We start from the raw sequence: 18,304 nt of genomic DNA on the forward strand, positions 1-18,304 counted from the left end.
TATAACTTAAAAAGCGAAGCAAAATAAGCAAATAACGTTTCTTTTTCCTATTTTTTCTCTGATTTTATTTATAAATATATTTAGGGCTTTATCAAAAGACACTTTTACCCTTAATGGCACAATAGTTTGTTGATTCCGATTAAAAGTTGTCGCTTGGATGGCCAAAAGGACTAAAAGTGGAAAACAAATCAAAGTCAAGGACTAAAAGTGGAAAAAAATCAAAGTCAAGCACTACTTATGTCATGAATGAATGTCGTGTACCTAAATTGACGGAAACACTAAAGTCATAGGACCAAAAGTGGAAAAAACTCTTAAAACTAATTCACTTTATCCATGTGATGCTAGGAATATTGAATCGTAGGATTCATATAAGCAATGCATTACAATATATAAAACGAGTCATTTTACCTAATCAATTTGAATAAGGTAGAATATTATTGTACTATTGAATTTTTACCTATTGTGGGTTCGAGTCACAGTGAATGCGATATTAACTTTTTGTGCTTTAGTGGATTAAGAAAGTAATTATCTAAAAAAGTAGAATATTATAGTACGAAGGAAAAAAAAAATATTTTGTAAACCGGGGGCAAAAGAATAGCCCGAGAAAGGTTAGAAAATTAATTAGTGTTTCATACCATAACCCCTTATCGAGCATATACTGTTTACATGACCAGATAAACCTTCTTATATCACAATTAGCCAGCTCAAATAAAAAATAATAATTAAAAAAAAAGTCAATAAAACCACTCCAATTAGTACATAATATTGTAATTGTGATTTCTCTCTCTCAATAAATAAATAAATAAATAAATACACACTAGATGACAAAGTATATAATATTTTATGAATAAATGACATCATAACGTACTATTTAGACTTTTTTAAATTTAAGTAATCTAAGTTTTGTCAGACTAATTCTAACCCACATGATCCCCGCTCATAGTTTCACTGAAGAGATAAATTGGAGTCGCACAATCAGCCCACCAATAAGCAGATCCTAGTATTTATTTGCGCACAAGGGATCAAATCCAGACATTCCATCATTTTTGAGTCTTTTTCTCATATGTGTTTACAGTGAGATTTGAACCCCTACATTATCGTGCACAATTATGACATTTAAATCAGATGATGAATCAACTATATTAAGCCTCCAAGTCACTATTCGACTTTTTGTATTTACTAGTTGTAATTCGTAAATTGCTGAGTAAAAGAGTAGTTTGCAATCTTCGGTTTTCCGCTACGTACCAATGTGCCATAAGTCAACATATGCACCAGAAAGGGCTCCGTAAATTCATTTCGTTTGTTGACAAGTATACTTCTACAGTTCTACCTATAACACACTGCCTTGTAGGATTCTACTTGTATAACAATTGAGATGCTTTATTGGACATTTAACTTATCCACTAGACTAGAGTAAATTATCGGAATGTCATCTGTTATAGTAATTTTACAATTTTAATTTTACGGAATTATTTTTAAATTATTGTATATATTTTAATTATTTTAAATTATAATATAGGAGGACCGAAATGCCCTACTGTGTTTACTTAATTGGCTTAAATGTGGGCCTATTGTGTGGCAATCTTGGGCTGCCCTTAATTAAACAATTTTTTTTTTTTTTTTGTCTTTTGGAAACTAATTGTTTTCAAAATTAAACACTTCTTAATCAGGTCTAATTCGAAATAATGGATCCGACAACCTAGGGAGTATTACTTATTGTGAGCCCAAAATATTCAGTAAACATTGTTTAGCCCAAAACACATTTGAGTAAATTCCATAAATATTTATCAATTTTTATTTTTCACTTTAAACTATACCATAAATGATTCATTGACTATTGACAATTATAAAATTGTGTCCTTAATTTTTAATTTGACCATAAATGGTCCATTCACTATTGATTTTGTTTCAAATTTGGTCTTTTCGTTACATATCAATTTAGTAAACATTAAATTTAAGAATAATAATGTAAAAGTTTAGTTCTTCATATTTTCACTAATGATGAACCCAATGTATTAAATTTAGGGAAACGATTAAATACACCGTCTACCTTTGTGTAAGAAGTCAATTAGGCCCCCGAACTTGTGAAAGTTACAATTAGACACATTAATATATTAATTTAGTGCATCAAGGCCTAAAATCTTAATTGCGACATGTTATAACAAGTTAGCTGAACTCGGACGACACTCCGACAAAGGAATTAACCAGCAAGTTGCCATAAAAGACAACCAAATTAGTCGTCGTCTCCATCGACTAAAGAAGGTGACCAAACCGAGCACCTTTTCTGCTGATTGGAGATACCAACTAATACTATAAATAAAAACAATTTACTTTCTTTTATATAAGATTAAAGAGAAATTAATAATAAATATATGAATTGTGAAGAAGTTACTCCATGCATCCTTAACAAGAAAGTTGTTTGTTTCTTGCTCGGCAGTGCTAACTTAGTTGATTTGACTATTCACATTGCAATCTTTTCTCAATGATAATTTGAGAATTTAAATTTTAATGGGATCTTGGGAGGTCATTAATAGACCTTAAGCGATAAATGATGACCGATTGTGAACCGGCAATGTCAAAATAAATATATATAGAAGTAATGTTTACCCAATAGGCCAATACACATTAACAAATAGTGATTTTAAATTTTTATCGTCATCAAAAAAATAATAAATAAATAATTTTCAAAGTGTATTCCACTATGTACTATTTGTTAGAGAAAATATCATTTTTAGTCCATCGACTATAATATATGTAGCAATTTTGGTCATTGGCTATTAAAATTTTCAAATTAGGTGTATGACTATTCAATTTGTATTACATTTGGTCCTTTTTTTTTGAAGGTAATTACATTTGGTCCTTAACTATTGACATTTTCAAAGTAGGTGCATAACTATTTAATTTGTATCATATTTTGTATTGCCGTTAATTTTTTTCGGTCAAATTTCTGGCCAAGTCACCGGTGATAGACTAATTTACATAATTTTATTTTAAAAATTATTTTAATTTCGTCTCCAACTCAGACGAAGGAGGAAGGGGGGTGGGGTCCTCCTTTGTCTCCGACGGAGATGAAGGAGGGGGTGGCCGATATTTTTTAAAAAAAGTTTTTTAATTTAAAAATTATTAAATAAATTTTAAAATAAAAATTAAATAAATTAACCGGTCACCGATGCTTGGTCGAAAAATTTAACATAGGACCAAATGTGATACAAATTGAATAGTTATACATCTAATTAAAAAATTTTAATAGTCAAAAATATATATATATATATACACACACACGCGCACACACACATATATATATATATATATATATATATATATATATTAGTCGATGGACTAAAAATGATATTTTCTTTATTTGTTATAAGGTTACAAAACAGAAAAAGAAAGTGGGAAAATGGGGCAAGAAGGGCCCAAAACGACGCCGTATGGTATACTCTAATTATCTGATTCTCTTGGTTTGCTTAGACACAAACCTACCGATCTGTCTTTCCTCGTTCTCAATCAGTGCGATCTGAGCTTCGCAAATGGAGATGGAAACGGTTCCCGGCGGCAACTCCCCGGCCTCCACCACTAGCACCACCTCTACCGCCGCCACTCCCGCTGTTCCCTCCCCCGCCGCAACCTCGTCGAAGCTGAGCCAGCTAACGGAGTCCCTGAAACTGGAGCACCAGTTCCTCCGCGTCCCTTTCGAGCACTACAAGAAGACGATCCGCTCCAACCACCGTATCGTCGAGAAAGAAATCTCTGCCGTCATTTCTGGAGTCGGAGACGCCACTGACTCTGACTTATCTGGCGATGAAGCCGCTCAACGCCTCAATTCTCTCGTCTCCAGGCTGCAAGGTCTTAAACGGAAGGTATCTGTATGAAATTCGTTAAATCGGTATTGATTGAGATCATGATATATGAAGACATTATGATGGAAAGATATAATACATAACATATATGCACTGGTAGTAGGAATGTAGGATGGCCAACAACTTAGCCAAGGCTCGGTGTTATTTATCCGGTTGAGATTGCTTTGTGCACCACAATATTTTGTGCCACCTAAAAAAATTGAATATTATTAGTTTATTATGAGGATATGCGATGCTAGTTTACTATAGTGAATTTAGTTAAGTGATTAATGTCTTTTCAAATATTAAATATTCAATTACATTGCTTATAAGTTGTTTATTTGTGAATAATCAGTTGGAAGAGAGCGGTAGAATGGAGAACTTGCAAGCACAGAGATGTCGAGCACGGCTTGACCACCTAGAATCAATGGATGTGGAGAATTTATCAGATTGGAATCGCACCCGCTTGAAACGTATACTGGTGGATTATATGTTGAGGATGTCTTACTATGATACTGCTACAAAGTTTGCTGAAAGTAGTAACATTGAGGTGATTTGGCCCTGGAATTGGTCTTACATCTTTGGTCATTTTTTTGGTTGACGAATGCATTTCCAATGCAAAGATGGTCTGTGATGGTAACTGGATTTTATATTTTCTGTACCAGGACCTTGTTGATATTGATGTATTTCTTGAAGCAAAGAAGGTCATTGATGCTCTCCATAACAAGGAGGTAGCCCCTGCTTTGGCATGGTGTGTAGATAACAAGTCCAGGCTGAAGAAATCAAAGGTATGGGTGTAGACCTATTTTGGTTACTTCAGCTTACTTTTGATCATATAGTTCAAAATGTTTACTTGGTGTATTTCTACTATGTTGTTGTGCTGGGTTATTGACTATTTGACTTAGAGTGTTTTGAATGGATAACTTAATTGTACCAGAGATTGTTTTCATAAATCAACTAGAGTCATATGACTAGGCATTTATCCCCAAAGCTTTCTGACTATGACCTTGCTACTCTCGTAATCTGAATAATCCAGTAACTATGTTGAATCCACTTGCCTTTTGTGGAGACATTTGAATGGCAATCTGACTTTTGCTACTAGAGAACAGGAATCCTTTCAAAAATTTTGAATAGGGCAACAAATAGATGTGCGCAATGTTGCATGTTAGGAGTAAAAATGTGTCTTTATTGTTACTAAGCACATGATAAGCTCTATTGTTTTTATGTATATCTTGAAATTATGTGTTTAAACAGTATCAAGGTTGATTATACATTCTATTATAGTAACAGTAGTTGCATAGAGAGCAGACCCAATAAATCAAGCCTGTAGTGCTAAAGATAATTCTTGCAATGCTGCTTAATCTTGGTGAAGTACTGAAGCGTAATAGATGCTGAATATTCTGCTTTTGCTTTAGTGCTTTTTAATATCTCCCATTGAAAAACAGTTTCATTCTGCTGTTGGTAAATTTCATTGCTGCATTTGGCAACACAATGTCAAAAGCAATTGATGATAAATTATTTTTGTGATGGCAGAGCAAATTTGAATTTCAGTTGAGACTGCAAGAGTTTATAGAGATGGTAAGAGCTGAAAACATGATGCGAGCTATCACATATGCTCGGAAGTATCTGGCACCTTGGGGATCTACCCATATGAAAGAGTTGCAGAGGGTCATGGCCACACTTGCTTTTAGGAGTAATACTGAATGTGCAATATACAAGGTATGCACCTTTTTCTCATGGACTTCTATGTTGAAGATTTAATATATTGATTCATGCTGAAGAGATGCATCTCAAACAGTTTTTTCAACAATATTTCTATATAAAAGAGAAGAGATTGCTTCCCCACTGTAGACTATCTTGTTTACTGGATTACTAGGCTGTTAATCTATGTTTACTTCAACTGAAATTGGATCATGCCAGTAATTATCTGAAGATCTAATCTATTCCCCTCTTACCAGTCCACCAAGGAAGATACAGAGTATTTGTTATGCTTGAATAATCACTTCTCTGCAGGTTCTATTTGACGCAAAGCAATGGGATTACCTAGTTGACCAATTCAAACAGGAGTTTTGCAAATTATATGGCATGACTCTTGAGCCATTGCTGAATATATACCTTCAAGCTGGCCTTTCTGCACTCAAAACTCCGTATCCATATGACACTATTTTTTTTTGGTTATCTAACACTATATTCATTTCAGAGCGCATCTTCTGAACTTTCTTTTCCTAATCAGTGAGTGTTGGGCTTTATTGCTTGAAACATGCCACATGGTTTGTGGAAATCTAATGCTAATCACATGCAGTAGTATCACTTTCCTGTGAAGACAAGACAATAAAAGATGCGGAACAAAGAAAAATTAGGAATGTATTATATACATGTTTGTCTTGACCAAATTTAGACTCTGTTATGAAGATGATTGTACAAAGGAGGACCCCCTGTCACAGGAGAGTTTCCGCAAATTAGCACAACCACTACCATACTCAAAACAGCATCACTCAAAACTCGTTTGCTATATAACAAAGGAGTTAATGGATACTGAAAACCCACCGCTTGTCTTGCCCAATGGCTATGTCTACAGCACTAAGGTAAGGTGTGAACTTGTAACTTTGGTAACTTCTTGGTGTGTAATCTGACTTGTATGCATGGCGACAGGCACTTGAAGAAATGGCCAAGAAAAATGATGGGAGAATCACATGCCCCCGCACCAGCTACACCTGCAACTATACAGATCTAGTGAAGGCATATATTTCATGAGTGAATCGTTCCCAGCTGGTTTGTCCAGTGAAATCTGGGGAAGTTCCTTAATATTCTGACAACTGCTTTGGACCAGCTCATATCAGCTCCTGCAAAAATGCTTTAGGAGTCTTACTCTCTGAACTTTATACTGTGTGTCTTAACATGTCACATGTACATAATGAACTTTGCGTCTTTGCCTGTAATTAGTGGGTATTTATTTAACTGTTGTTATTTTGAGGCAGAAATTGCTTCCACTATTACTGCAACAGTTTGATAGTGTCATTGTGCTGCGAATTTTCTCATTTATCAAATATGTATCTGCAAGTCTCCTCGTTTTGCTAATAAGTTTTGCTATGATGATTGATGACACGCTAGAAAGCACGGGGAAAGTCCTGAGCGGCTGAGCATATTCCTAGTGTTGGGGATGTTTGGTAAATAGCTGTTAGGTTGATTGGGTTAGCGAGTTTGATTAGTTGATAGTATTGGTTGATTGAGAAAGTTGTTTGGTAAATTAGCTGTTAATTGATTATATGCAAAATGACTTTTTATAGAAACTTAACTTTTTGTTGTTATAAAAAGTTAATTACCTAAATACCTACATTAGTTATTTAATTAAATTAAAAAACTAATAGTGGTTAAACAAGTCAAAATTATTTGATAGGCTAATTATTTTACCAAATGAGTCCATTGTGTTTCATTGAGTTTGTGCAGTGCATAAAAGGATCATGTCAAGTCCTAGTTTTGGATAAAGTGACAAATTTCATTGAGTTTGTGCAGTGCATACAAGGATCATGTCAAGTCCTAGTTTTGGATAAGCAGTGCATACAAGGATCATGTCAAGTCCTAGTTTTGGATAAAGTGACAAATTTCGGATCATGTCAAGTCCTAGTTTTGGATAAAGTGACAAATTTCATTGAGTTTGTGCAGTGCATACAAGGATCATGTCAAGTCCTAGTTTTGGATAAAGTGACAAATTTCATTGAGTTTGTGCAGTGCATACAAGGATCATGTCAAGTCCTAGTTTTGGATAAAGTGACAAATTTCATTGAGTTTGTGCAGTGCATACAAGGATCATGTCAAGTCCTAGTTTTGGATAAAGTGACAAATTTCCTCGTAAAGCACTCTACTTTTATATAAGAGATACACGACAAATTTTTCTCTTAAATCAAAAGTAATATATTCCTATAAGTAGTCATTACTTATATGTGCATATTTTTAATGGAGTATAGAACTTTTCTCTTAGATCAAAGGTTCCAGTTGTTACATATTTTTAATCTGCATTTAACTTAAACAAAACCAACCCTAATAGAGTTTTCCGACCTACTACTACATTGATAGAGAGGACAGACTAGGGCATTGGTCACAAGAAAATTCAAGCACTCCAAATCCATTGATATTTGTTGAATTACCCATTCACTTTTATTCCACTATTGATTTTATCCACAACAACTAGCATTAAAGATGAACAACTTGGGCTGCACTACCCTTAAAGCAAACCAGGTCTAAATTAATGTTATTGCTCGAAGTAACTCCAAATTCAAATTACAGCAAATTATTTCATGTTTCCTGCAATAAAAAAAAAAGAAGGATGAATTTGTTTAACAGTCCTGAAAGAACAAAATGTTTTTGGTTCAAACACCTTCAACTTATACATATCTGCAACACGAAAATAAAACTGGGTGAATTAAGGTGACATGCTGCCCCTTGGAGAACCGTTCTTCTCATCGTCATCTATGGGGCTTCCATTATCCCTAGGGATAGGGCTATTGCTGCGACTGCGATCGTTTTCTTCCTGAGGACTGATGTTCTTCTCATCATCGTATCTTGGGTCATCCCTTTCGGTTTCCTCTTTGGGGCTCCTGTCATACTCTGAAGCGCCATTGACTGGCCTGTTGTCCCTTGGGGATGGTGTTCCTCTCTCTTGGGGGCTTCTTTCGTCAGGTGTGGGGCTACGCTTTCGTTCCTTTGGTGAAGATGGAGATGACTTGTTAGGCCTTGGGCTCCTGGACCTTCTCTCCTCACGCTCAACACTTCTCTCCCTATTCACAGGTGATCTGGATCGGCTGTAGAAAAAAAACATATTGACAAGATTAGACAGAGTAAACCTGCTATGCCTTCAATAAAATAAATGGATTCAGATATAACATGGCATAAGTTACAAGAACCTGCAACTAATCTGTAACTACTAACTATAGCACTGCTACGACTTGTGACTTTGACAGACCAAATAATTTCAATTTTAAAACAGGGATGGATGAGGGAAACAGACAAGAGAACCTGTAACTACGGCCCCTGCTGTAACTACGGCTTCGGTTCCTTCCACGGCGGGGAGATGGTGAGCGAGAGTAACTGCGTCCACGCCCACTGCAACACAATTATTCATCAGTCAGCAGAACATCCACTTTAATTATGTCAACAAAATGTGTATGTGACCGGCACTACTATCAAACCTGAGCTTCTTAGGACTGTTTGGACAATTCCTTTCTATATGTCCTCGCTCCCCACAACGATAGCATTTGTTCTTCCAGTCTCCAGCCTTGCAATCCCGAGCCCAATGGCCATCAAGTCCACAATTGAAACAACGCCCTGTTCCTGGAGGAGGACCTCGGCCTAGAAATTCACGAGATCCACCAGGTCCCCGAGGTACCTATGATCAAAGAAAATGATATCTATGAAGACTCATAAACAAAGGTTAGAAGAGACACAACATAGCATACCAAACAAAAAGCCAAGGTACTCTGCATGATGAAGAAAACAAATATAATATTCCTTATACTTCTATTGCACATCTCAAGAACCAAATACCTATAAGACAGGACACAAGCCAAAGAAAAATTTTCCCTAGAAGCAAATCAAATGGAGATTGAGTAAACCACAATATGACATCAATGTCTCTATATACACCATATGACCATAGTATAACTAGTTGACCACACTACGCCATATGGCCCATATGCATTTGCAAAGTATCACAATGGGGGTAATTAAAAGACATAAATAAATGATAATATGCAATCAATCTGTTAGCATTTGAATCTCACCCCCTTGGCAACCTCCACTATAATGCGGCTCCCATCAACATCCCGTCCATTTAAGCTATACCTGGCATCATCTGCATCTCGAGGATCACTAAATTCCTGTATTTTCCAATTCAATGAAGAGGCAGAAAAAAACTCATATCATGGTTAGCATAGTGTGATACAGATGACAGCTTTAGTCACAGTTGATAAATCACAATCTTAAGTTGCAAAGATAAGAATTGCGTACCACAAAAGCATAATCACGCTTCATATCCACATCACGTACTCTGCGTAAATTGGTTCCAGAAACAATAAGGCCATCAAGTCATAACAACCAAGGGTTGATACTTCGCCACTCAAAGATGAACTAAACACCACTTTGGGATTGTTGCCATTTCCATCAAAAAAACACGCATTAACATTATAGAAAGAATGGCCACTCTCAGAGCAAGAATAGCGACCAATTCCACCAAGGGCAACCTCCCACCACAAACCTCCAGGTTGGGCAAAAACACAAACCTTCAGAAACATTATTCAAATTAAAAAACCTGAGAAAATGGGTCAACTTTTCTCCCTCAGATGCATTTTTTAATAGAAATGCCAAGCACAACAATGGGCTTCACAATTACATGGTTCTTCTCCATATGGAGACCTCGCCACAGAAAAATCCCAAAACAACAAGACCACTAACAAGTAACAACCCAGAATAACATCTATTCTGTCGCATAGAAGTGGTATACTCACACAAAACAAGATACTCAAATTTCAAAGAGAAGAAAATTACTTTGGAAAAAAATAAAGGTAAAATTTTTACCATCAAGCCTGGCACTCACAACTCTAATAAAACTCTTAGAAGTCCAAACTCCAGAAAATAGGCAATCAAGAAAAAGAACCCAAAAGCAACTTAATTACCTCCCATATCTACTAAAGATGTGCTCCAAGTCACGAGTACGGGTCCTGGAAGAAAGGCGACCAACATAGAGGCGGGTTCCTCCATAACGATCATCATATCGAGGCATTTTCCCTTAAATAACAATCAAACAGAATCATTACATAATAATAATACTAATAATAATAATAATAATAATAATATTACACAGTCCATCTGCACGTAACATAAAAAATAACCTAATATGGTATTGCACAGTTGAATATCGCAAATAGACCTGAACAGAGCTCGAAAATCACCAATTAAAAGGAAATAGCAAACCAACATGAAAATTGAACTATTCCGTTCGCACCTATCTATCTATAGATATAAATTCATGGATATATGACATACAAATAGAAGACTGAGATATCTATATACGGAAAAGATAAGGGAATGAACGGAAGGAACAGAAGCTCAGCTAGCATACCTGAAGAATGCGCAGCTTTAAAGAACCCTAGATTTGATTTTTTTTCGTTCAAAGTGGAAGACAATCCAGTAGCTCTTAGCTCTCTCTCTCTCTTCAATTTATAGGCAATGCATGGGCCAAGGATTTATTTAATTGAAATGGGCTTGGAGTTTGTAAAAGGCCCATTCATCAATCACTATTTTTGGTTTTTGTTGATATGTTGAATTGAATTATAAGTTCGACTTCTTGAATCTAAATAACTTTATTTGGCAAGTTATTCTGTGAATTTGGGTCTATTTTACAAGGTGAATCTGTTCAAAATACACGATTTAAATACTAAATTTTACAATTTATATAATGAATGTTCACAACTAAATATTTACAATTTACTTAATGAATGTTCATAATTCAAATTCGTAAACGTTCAATATGTAAATTGTGATAGGTCCACCTTGCAAGATAGACTCGGGTCCATGGCATACTTATTGACTTTATTTAGAGCAAAAACTCGAATAAAAGTTGTGAGCTTCTCAATAAATCGATCACATAACTTGTGGAAATAGCAAGTATTGCTTTAGGAAAATTGTTTTTAGCTTGGATTTATAACTAATGGACTTGATTTTGGAATTTTTTTTAGTACTATTGACTTTTAATTTTGAAAAGTTTATACAAACAATTATGAAAAAACAATAGGAGTAAAAGTTCAATCCTTGTCAAACACCATTTTGATTGAGTCTATTACACGCTTTTTTTAATATGATTTATTTCTCTTATGTGATTTGCAAGCTACTACACAGAAATAAAATTTATTCATTGCACACCTTCGATAGTGATTGGATTTCCTTATCACCCAAAAAGAAAAAAGAGACATTACTTCAACTTCTCAACAAAAAAAGTTCCAAAATGTAACTTCCCAAATTACTGTAATTTTGGGTAATAGCAAACAAATAGACTACACCAAACAATACTTGCTAAGTTGCAATTTTCAATGTGGTTCCAGTTGATGATCCAACATGTTCTCTGCTGTCAACATAATACGCAAATATCAAACACATACAACACAAACAATTCAGTGAAATTTGGAACAGAGTCGTGACTTCTTCTTCTTTCTGTTTTTAAGGTATTAATTGAAATGCATACATCAAAATTTGAGGAATGACAAGTGCTAAAGTGTATCTGCCACATTAGTATCTATTATCTGAAACAGGCGACAGATTCTCAGTCACTGACTATTTCCAAGCAAAAACAGATGGTGTCTGGTGGCAGTGCAGTATTGCATCTCTGAGAGATTGTTTGGGGCATTATATAGAACACTAGTCGCTGTCAAGCAAAATAGCTGAGGCCTCGGCATTTGGAAGAGAACCAAGCGAGCAAAGTATACTTGTGCCTTTGTGGAAATGTACAACCGAATCATGGCACATGTAAGCATTGAGAGGGTGTAGAAAGAGCACAAGTACAAAAAGTTCTATAAGGCATCTGCTTTGGTTCACTGTGAATGGACATGATAATTCCTGTTTTATTTATGTAGCATCAGGCAAGATAATTTTTGAAGCAATAATAGCATGTAGCATAGATTTATGAAGTTTAGGCTCACCTGGCTGGACAAGCTTTCTCCCAACCTCGAGTCGGGGAAAATAAAGGTTACTGCTCTTAGACCTGCAATAGTTTTACACAATAGTTTTCTAGCCATTCAGCAGCTGACTTTAGGATGTGAAGCTCACCACTGAGGAGGTCATGAGCCATCATATATCTACAGGCAGGTTTATTAACCACGTGAAGAGAAGTTTGCAGCTCCAATGACTGGATTGAAATATGGCATATAAAACATTAGGCACACCTCCCTCAGAGGTGAACAAATTATATTACGATTCTAGAATTAAAATTAAAATTTTCATAATATAGTTATTACCTTAATAGATGCATTATACAATTTGATCAACTCGGTTATTCTCAAAAGCAGGAATTGATGAGCTTCAATTTCTCTATATTTATCCCGAAGTGGACGTCGAGCCAGTCGACCATCATTTTCTGCAGCTTCTATTGCCAAATCATTTATTTCTGAATATGAAAAAATGGTCCAGTCAAATATGATTTAGGATTTAACAGGATGTGCTTTATACAGAATAACCAAAATAACAAGTTGAGACCTTGAGGAGAGTTTGAACACATAACACGAGCATATGCTCGGAAGGATTGTGGGATGCCTCTCCCTTTACCTTGAGCAGATCTTACTTCCCTGGAGGGAAAAAATTACAGACAAGAATACAGATAAGAGACAAGAGTATATGTCAGAAAGGGAAACTCATATCTCTAACAACTAATCTATTTCAGAATACCAGCCAAATCTCCGTAAAATACTCATTCTCCATGGATTTGATGATTCTACATTATTCAATACCTAAAAGAGCATTCTACTTACAATTGCAAACATCTTGGATGCTACTGTGCTAAAGCTAGCCTTGCTTTCGGAAGTAATAAATGATATAAAATAAATGCATGTATTTTTAGTCAATGTGCATATCATTCATACCATTAATCAGACAAAGATCAGACTATGAGTTTACCCCTTTCTGGTTCGGAGAATTTGTGCATAGACAAGTAAAATTTTGTATGTTCTAGTTTGATTCTCTGTCATATGCAACAAGGTGAAACATAGTAATAACCACTTAAACCATCTTTTCAAAGATTTCAGTTATTGCTGCCATCTATTTTTGTTGAATCAGCTAACCATGTCAGACATATTTCATTTTCATAGCTGATTCAGGTTATATTTCATGTCCCTTTTTTATCTGAGTTCAACTAGTGGTCAAGTGTATTGCATGCATCGTGTGCTGAAACAATCAGAATAAAGGTGCACATTAGCATCAATTTGTAAGAACATGTCTTGGTACCAACTTGAGCGTGAAAGAATTCCCAGCAGAATTGAATACATTGACATCTTTTATTGCTGGCGTGCAATGTTTGCTTAAAAGTTCCAACTTCATTGAAGAAAGATGGTCTTGCTGAGGTATATTCAGTTTGACTTGAACCTGAGAGTAACTGATGTCAACTATGTTAAAGTAGGAAAGAACAAAGAAGCAATTACAAATAAGGCATATAATATAGTTGTGTCAAATCAAGCTTTGAGTAACTGATAAGCAGACAAAAAAGCAAAGAGGTAAAACTGGATGATGGAAGAAACATAAGGTAGAAGCATTGAAGCAATGAAAATAGTACCACCAATTCTCAAAGCAGAAAACAGATTCTAATTGTTTTTTAGATGGGCTAGATGGCACAATCAGATAAAACTACATATAAAGTCCTACACAAAACCCAAAGTTGTGAATTGGATCCTTTGCATCTTTGACCATGTACCTAATTTCCAAGTGTTGTGCAAATAGAATGAAGATGGCATTTTAATTAGTAGAAGATGGGTAAGTTTTCATGACTATAAGTTATAAGTTTATAACCTATTGATAGAAAGAAGAATTGGTGTCTAATGATGGAAATTCATAGTTGTTAAGACCAAATGCATAGAGCAAAGTGGCGCTAGTGCAGTTCAGTGAATCCTTTGTATAATAAAACTTTTCATACTCAGGAGTCGGGACTGGGTTCCAACCTGGTCATATGCATTATAAAGGAGGGTAAATCCAAAATCCAAAAGAAGTGTAGCATTTGAGAACTTTCCATATCTTATTAGGACCTGTAGGAAAGAGTAGATGATTCTCAGCATGAAATAATCTCATCAATGTTATAAGGAGCAACCATAGAGTACTAAATAGAAGTTGATGAATTTCCAGTTGCTGCATGAATGCTCTAATTTTAAGATTTTAAGACTTAATAAACATGATTGCCCAACTGAAACATTATTGAGGCATTCCCACAGCACCAGTTTGAGTTTTGATTTGGAAGAATCACTAGAAAAAACGCAACATAAAAACATATGAATCCTCTATAATTGTAGAAGAAAGAGTGTGATTATTAGGCTACTCTATTGCACAATACCTGATCACCAGGAGCATAATCACGATCAGCAATCACCTGCACTTCAAAAAAAAAAAAAAAAAAAGGATTAAGGTGACTTCAGAAACAAACTTATAAGCCTTATAAAAATGAGGCATGCAGTGAATATTTCATTGATATGAACTGAAACACATAAATTTTGCCAATGGAAAGACACTAGTGAACCAAACAGAAATACTTTTCACATGCTTCTTTATCCTAAATGCTACAAAGAAAAAGAGCATTAAGAAACAAGTCCTCTTCAAGTTCTGATACGTTTCAATATATATATGACCTGAGGAGGTTAGGAAGTATTTTCAGAATAGATAAACTAAACCTCAGAGTGTTGTTTCCCTTCATCATTCAAAACACATGAATCTGAGCCACCATCATGATTTAAGAAATCTGCAAAAGGTATCTAAGGAATAGTTAGTAAAAACCTTTTTATGAACTTCATACTCACAAATTAATCTCTCGAAGCAAAAACAGTAGATTAAAGGAATGAATATCAGTAGAAGTGTGCCAATTGATTAGTCATCACATAAATTTATCTATCAATCATAAGCAAGTACAGATCTTATAATTAAGTACCATGGATACACCATTGGAGCTTTCCCATGCTCGAGAAGTAACTGAAATGTTTGATGAAAAGCTAATCAAAAGGATATGTAAAATGTTAAATCCATACTGACAAAGAACCCACTGAAATGTTCAATACAAGCTTATCAATAATAGTCTAGCACAGCAAAAAAACGTGTTATGAGTACAAAGCGTTTACCTAGAGCATATGCATACTTAAAGTCCTCTAATGTGATGACTAGGTGATGTTCAAGGAAGTGACTTAGAGCCTGGAAATGTGTAATACAAAAAGCCATACATTAGTTACTTCAAAATATTTTTGCAAATGAATATTCAACAAACAATTCGGTCAGCTGTAAAGCTCAGTTACCGCAGGGATGCATCATTGCCCAGAAGGCATAAATATAAGAACAATAAATTGTCCCACTAGGATTTGCTAAAACATATTCAGTTGTTTAATCATTGAAAGTTGTCATCAAAACCCCTTTTTAGCAATGACATGTTTTAAAATAATCTACTACTGACTCAATAAAGTAACTTTTTGACTAATGAGAAGTGAACTAGTCAAGCAAATGGAGAAGGGGAGAAAAATGAACTGAAACACTGCAATAAAAAAAATAAAAAAAAATAAAAAAATAAAACTAATTTCAGGGGATACTGCTGGTACTGACAATAACTGCTATCAGGGGAGAAATTTGACCAAGCAAAAGATTGAAGTTCAGGTACTAACCTCCATAATCACCAAAAAATCAGTTTCAATGATTTTCTTCTGCCTAATTGTTTCCTGATATAGTGGACTTTGTTGAATCATCTCTAATTCATGGTGATCCCAGAATATCTGCAGGCTTAATTGCTTAGTGTACTCATTTAAACTCAATACCCCAAAAATAATAAATAAGAATCCTAGTCAGATAACAGAGCTATGAATAGCAAAGGTAAGTTTGCAAATATATGAACAGTTTTCTCCTAATAAGCAAGTCAAATAAAGATAAAACTATCACCACTATCAACATGTTGATACAAAATTTACTTTAATCACAATATATATATATATATATATATATATATATATATATATAATCATCTACCGTGCTATGCATTTCTGCAGGTTGTGGAAGACAACTGATGTAAGGAGCCCATTCAGATTGCTGCAGGCAATGTGGGGAAACAAAGTAATCAATCAGTGTCCACCACACGGAACTACAAGTAGAAGAAGGCACCTGACTGAAGCTAAAGCATGTGAAAATTTTTACCTCACCCAGCTGCTGCTCATACAGTACAAATAAAGCAACTTTCGTCACATTACTAACTTGATCCCCTAGCAAGGAATTGATTCCCAAAGGAGGGTTATTTGAGGACAATTGCTGCAATTATCATGTTCGTCAGTCAAAGCTTGATATGAAAAGCAAACATACACAAAATTTTTGGTCAATAATTGGCATACCACACTGTAAGGAACCTTCAATATACAATCCCCAGCTTTTATAGGCCTACAAGCAAACAAGCTCCTGCAGATACTCATGAATATCAGGTATGCTCGATTTCTGTTTATTTAGTATTGCATTAACAATGAAAGTAATCAAATAAAAATACATCGATTCACCAATAAATAATTCAGGGACACCAATAACTATATGCACATTGCAAGCATGCAACCAAAACTCGATAACACCCAAACAGTAATGAAAAAATAACGTTAAGAAACTCAGTCTTCATTGTTTATTCACGTGTGTCGTTTTCACCCGTGTGTGTGCAAAATATAACGTTATAACTTATAAATGCATCAATTTTCCAAAAGGAAAATAGCATAAACATCAGGACCTTCCATATGCGGATTCTCCAATTGAAAGAACGGAAGATATCTCCGTTCCGGCTTTGAGCTCCAGCCACGGCAAAAAATCGGCACAGTCCCCATCAATGCACGCTGATTCCTGCGGAAATTAGTACTCAATTGTTAGCCGACTATTTCACTGCTGCAAATACTACTAGCAATGCAATTCAACTGCAGAATATGCAACGAAAATGAGCTGTGCGAACTTTGGATGAGGAAGCGGAGGAAGTGGAGAAGTAGAGTTGATAGCGGAGGCGACGGAAGAGATGGCGTTGAGTCCAGCAGGTCTTTGATAGTGTGCTCCCGCGGAACGAAAGCATCTTCACTTGTGTTTCGTGGCTTTGGCCACATGCCTTTTTTTGATAAATAATGGTAACTAGCCTAAAAGTTCAGTTAATTATTTTCAATACATTTTTTGTCAATTTTGTACCTTAATCAATCTATAATAACTACGGAGTATAATAGAGTCGCAAGTTTTGATAAATTTTGTACCTTAATCTATCTATAATAACTATAATAAAGTCACAAAGTTTTTGATAAATAAAAAATACCATACGTCTTCTTAATGTATGCTTAGATAATATTCTGATTTGATATTTTACACGTGAAACGTTGTCGTTTAATACGTCTTTTTAATACATCTTTTAGTGATCCTCTTTAGTAGTCTTGGTATAATTACTTTTGATCTTTCACACATCGGCGTAAATCAAATCACCTCACAAATTCGCACAGTGACATTCCTTGTTCGCATGAAACCAAATCACTAAGTTTTTCCCATTCAAAAAATTAATTAAAAGCACAGTGCTCTAGTTTCTCGCCGCTGAAAACTAAAAGCACTTTGATTTCCGTCGAAAATATTTGTCCTGTGAGAGGCGGAAAATGACTTCTAGAAACGTTTGTCTTGTGGGCAAAAGTCATTTTCCGCCATTTTGAACTTATTTTCTCCGATCAACGGAAATCATTTTCTGTTGACTGAATTTT

The 18,304-nt window shown here is 35.1% G+C and overlaps 3 protein-coding genes across 5 annotated transcripts; 1 reads left to right on the plus strand and 2 right to left on the minus strand.

Moving 5' to 3' along the window:
• Positions 1–3,463: 3,463 nt before the first annotated feature.
• Positions 3,464–6,917, plus strand: LOC116000452 (protein MAEA homolog). Its single transcript, XM_031240541.1, has 7 exons — positions 3,464–3,860; positions 4,195–4,389; positions 4,505–4,627; positions 5,373–5,558; positions 5,853–5,986; positions 6,238–6,424; positions 6,492–6,917. Exons 1-7 carry the CDS (start codon positions 3,531–3,533, stop codon positions 6,591–6,593), a joined length of 1,257 nt encoding a protein of 418 aa, XP_031096401.1. The 5' UTR covers positions 3,464–3,530; the 3' UTR covers positions 6,594–6,917.
• Positions 6,918–8,061: 1,144 nt separating this feature from the next.
• On the minus strand, positions 8,062–11,045 carry LOC115999866 (serine/arginine-rich splicing factor RS2Z32-like). 2 transcript variants are annotated; one of them, XM_031239805.1, is made up of 7 exons: positions 10,954–11,045; positions 10,508–10,619; positions 9,843–9,882; positions 9,617–9,712; positions 9,026–9,222; positions 8,853–8,939; positions 8,062–8,638 (listed from the first exon to the last, which is right to left on the minus strand). In XM_031239805.1, the coding sequence occupies exons 2-7, from the start codon at positions 10,612–10,614 to the stop codon at positions 8,260–8,262; spliced, it is 906 nt and encodes a 301-aa protein (XP_031095665.1). In that variant the 5' UTR covers positions 10,615–10,619; positions 10,954–11,045; the 3' UTR covers positions 8,062–8,259. The 2 variants fall into 2 exon arrangements, with proteins under 2 accessions (XP_031095665.1, XP_031095666.1); XM_031239806.1 differs by lacking the exon at positions 10,954–11,045 and having other exon boundaries at positions 9,843–10,114.
• Positions 11,046–11,897: 852 nt separating this feature from the next.
• On the minus strand, positions 11,898–17,689 carry LOC115998669 (actin-histidine N-methyltransferase). Of its 2 annotated transcripts, none has more exons than XM_031238292.1 (16): positions 17,530–17,689; positions 17,314–17,423; positions 16,937–17,000; positions 16,746–16,856; positions 16,581–16,640; positions 16,223–16,330; positions 15,692–15,761; positions 15,505–15,545; positions 15,251–15,331; positions 14,917–14,952; positions 14,531–14,614; positions 13,828–13,961; positions 13,080–13,168; positions 12,842–12,990; positions 12,527–12,732; positions 11,898–12,421 (listed from the first exon to the last, which is right to left on the minus strand). In XM_031238292.1, the coding sequence occupies exons 1-15, from the start codon at positions 17,641–17,643 to the stop codon at positions 12,583–12,585; spliced, it is 1,401 nt and encodes a 466-aa protein (XP_031094152.1). In that variant the 5' UTR covers positions 17,644–17,689; the 3' UTR covers positions 11,898–12,421; positions 12,527–12,582. The 2 variants fall into 2 exon arrangements, with proteins under 2 accessions (XP_031094152.1, XP_031094151.1); XM_031238291.1 differs by having other exon boundaries at positions 11,898–12,443.
• Between the last annotated feature and the right edge of the window lie 615 nt (positions 17,690–18,304).

Source organism: Ipomoea triloba, chromosome 12, assembly GCF_003576645.1.
Source record: "Ipomoea triloba cultivar NCNSP0323 chromosome 12, ASM357664v1".
NCBI lineage: Eukaryota > Viridiplantae > Streptophyta > Magnoliopsida > Solanales > Convolvulaceae > Ipomoea > Ipomoea triloba.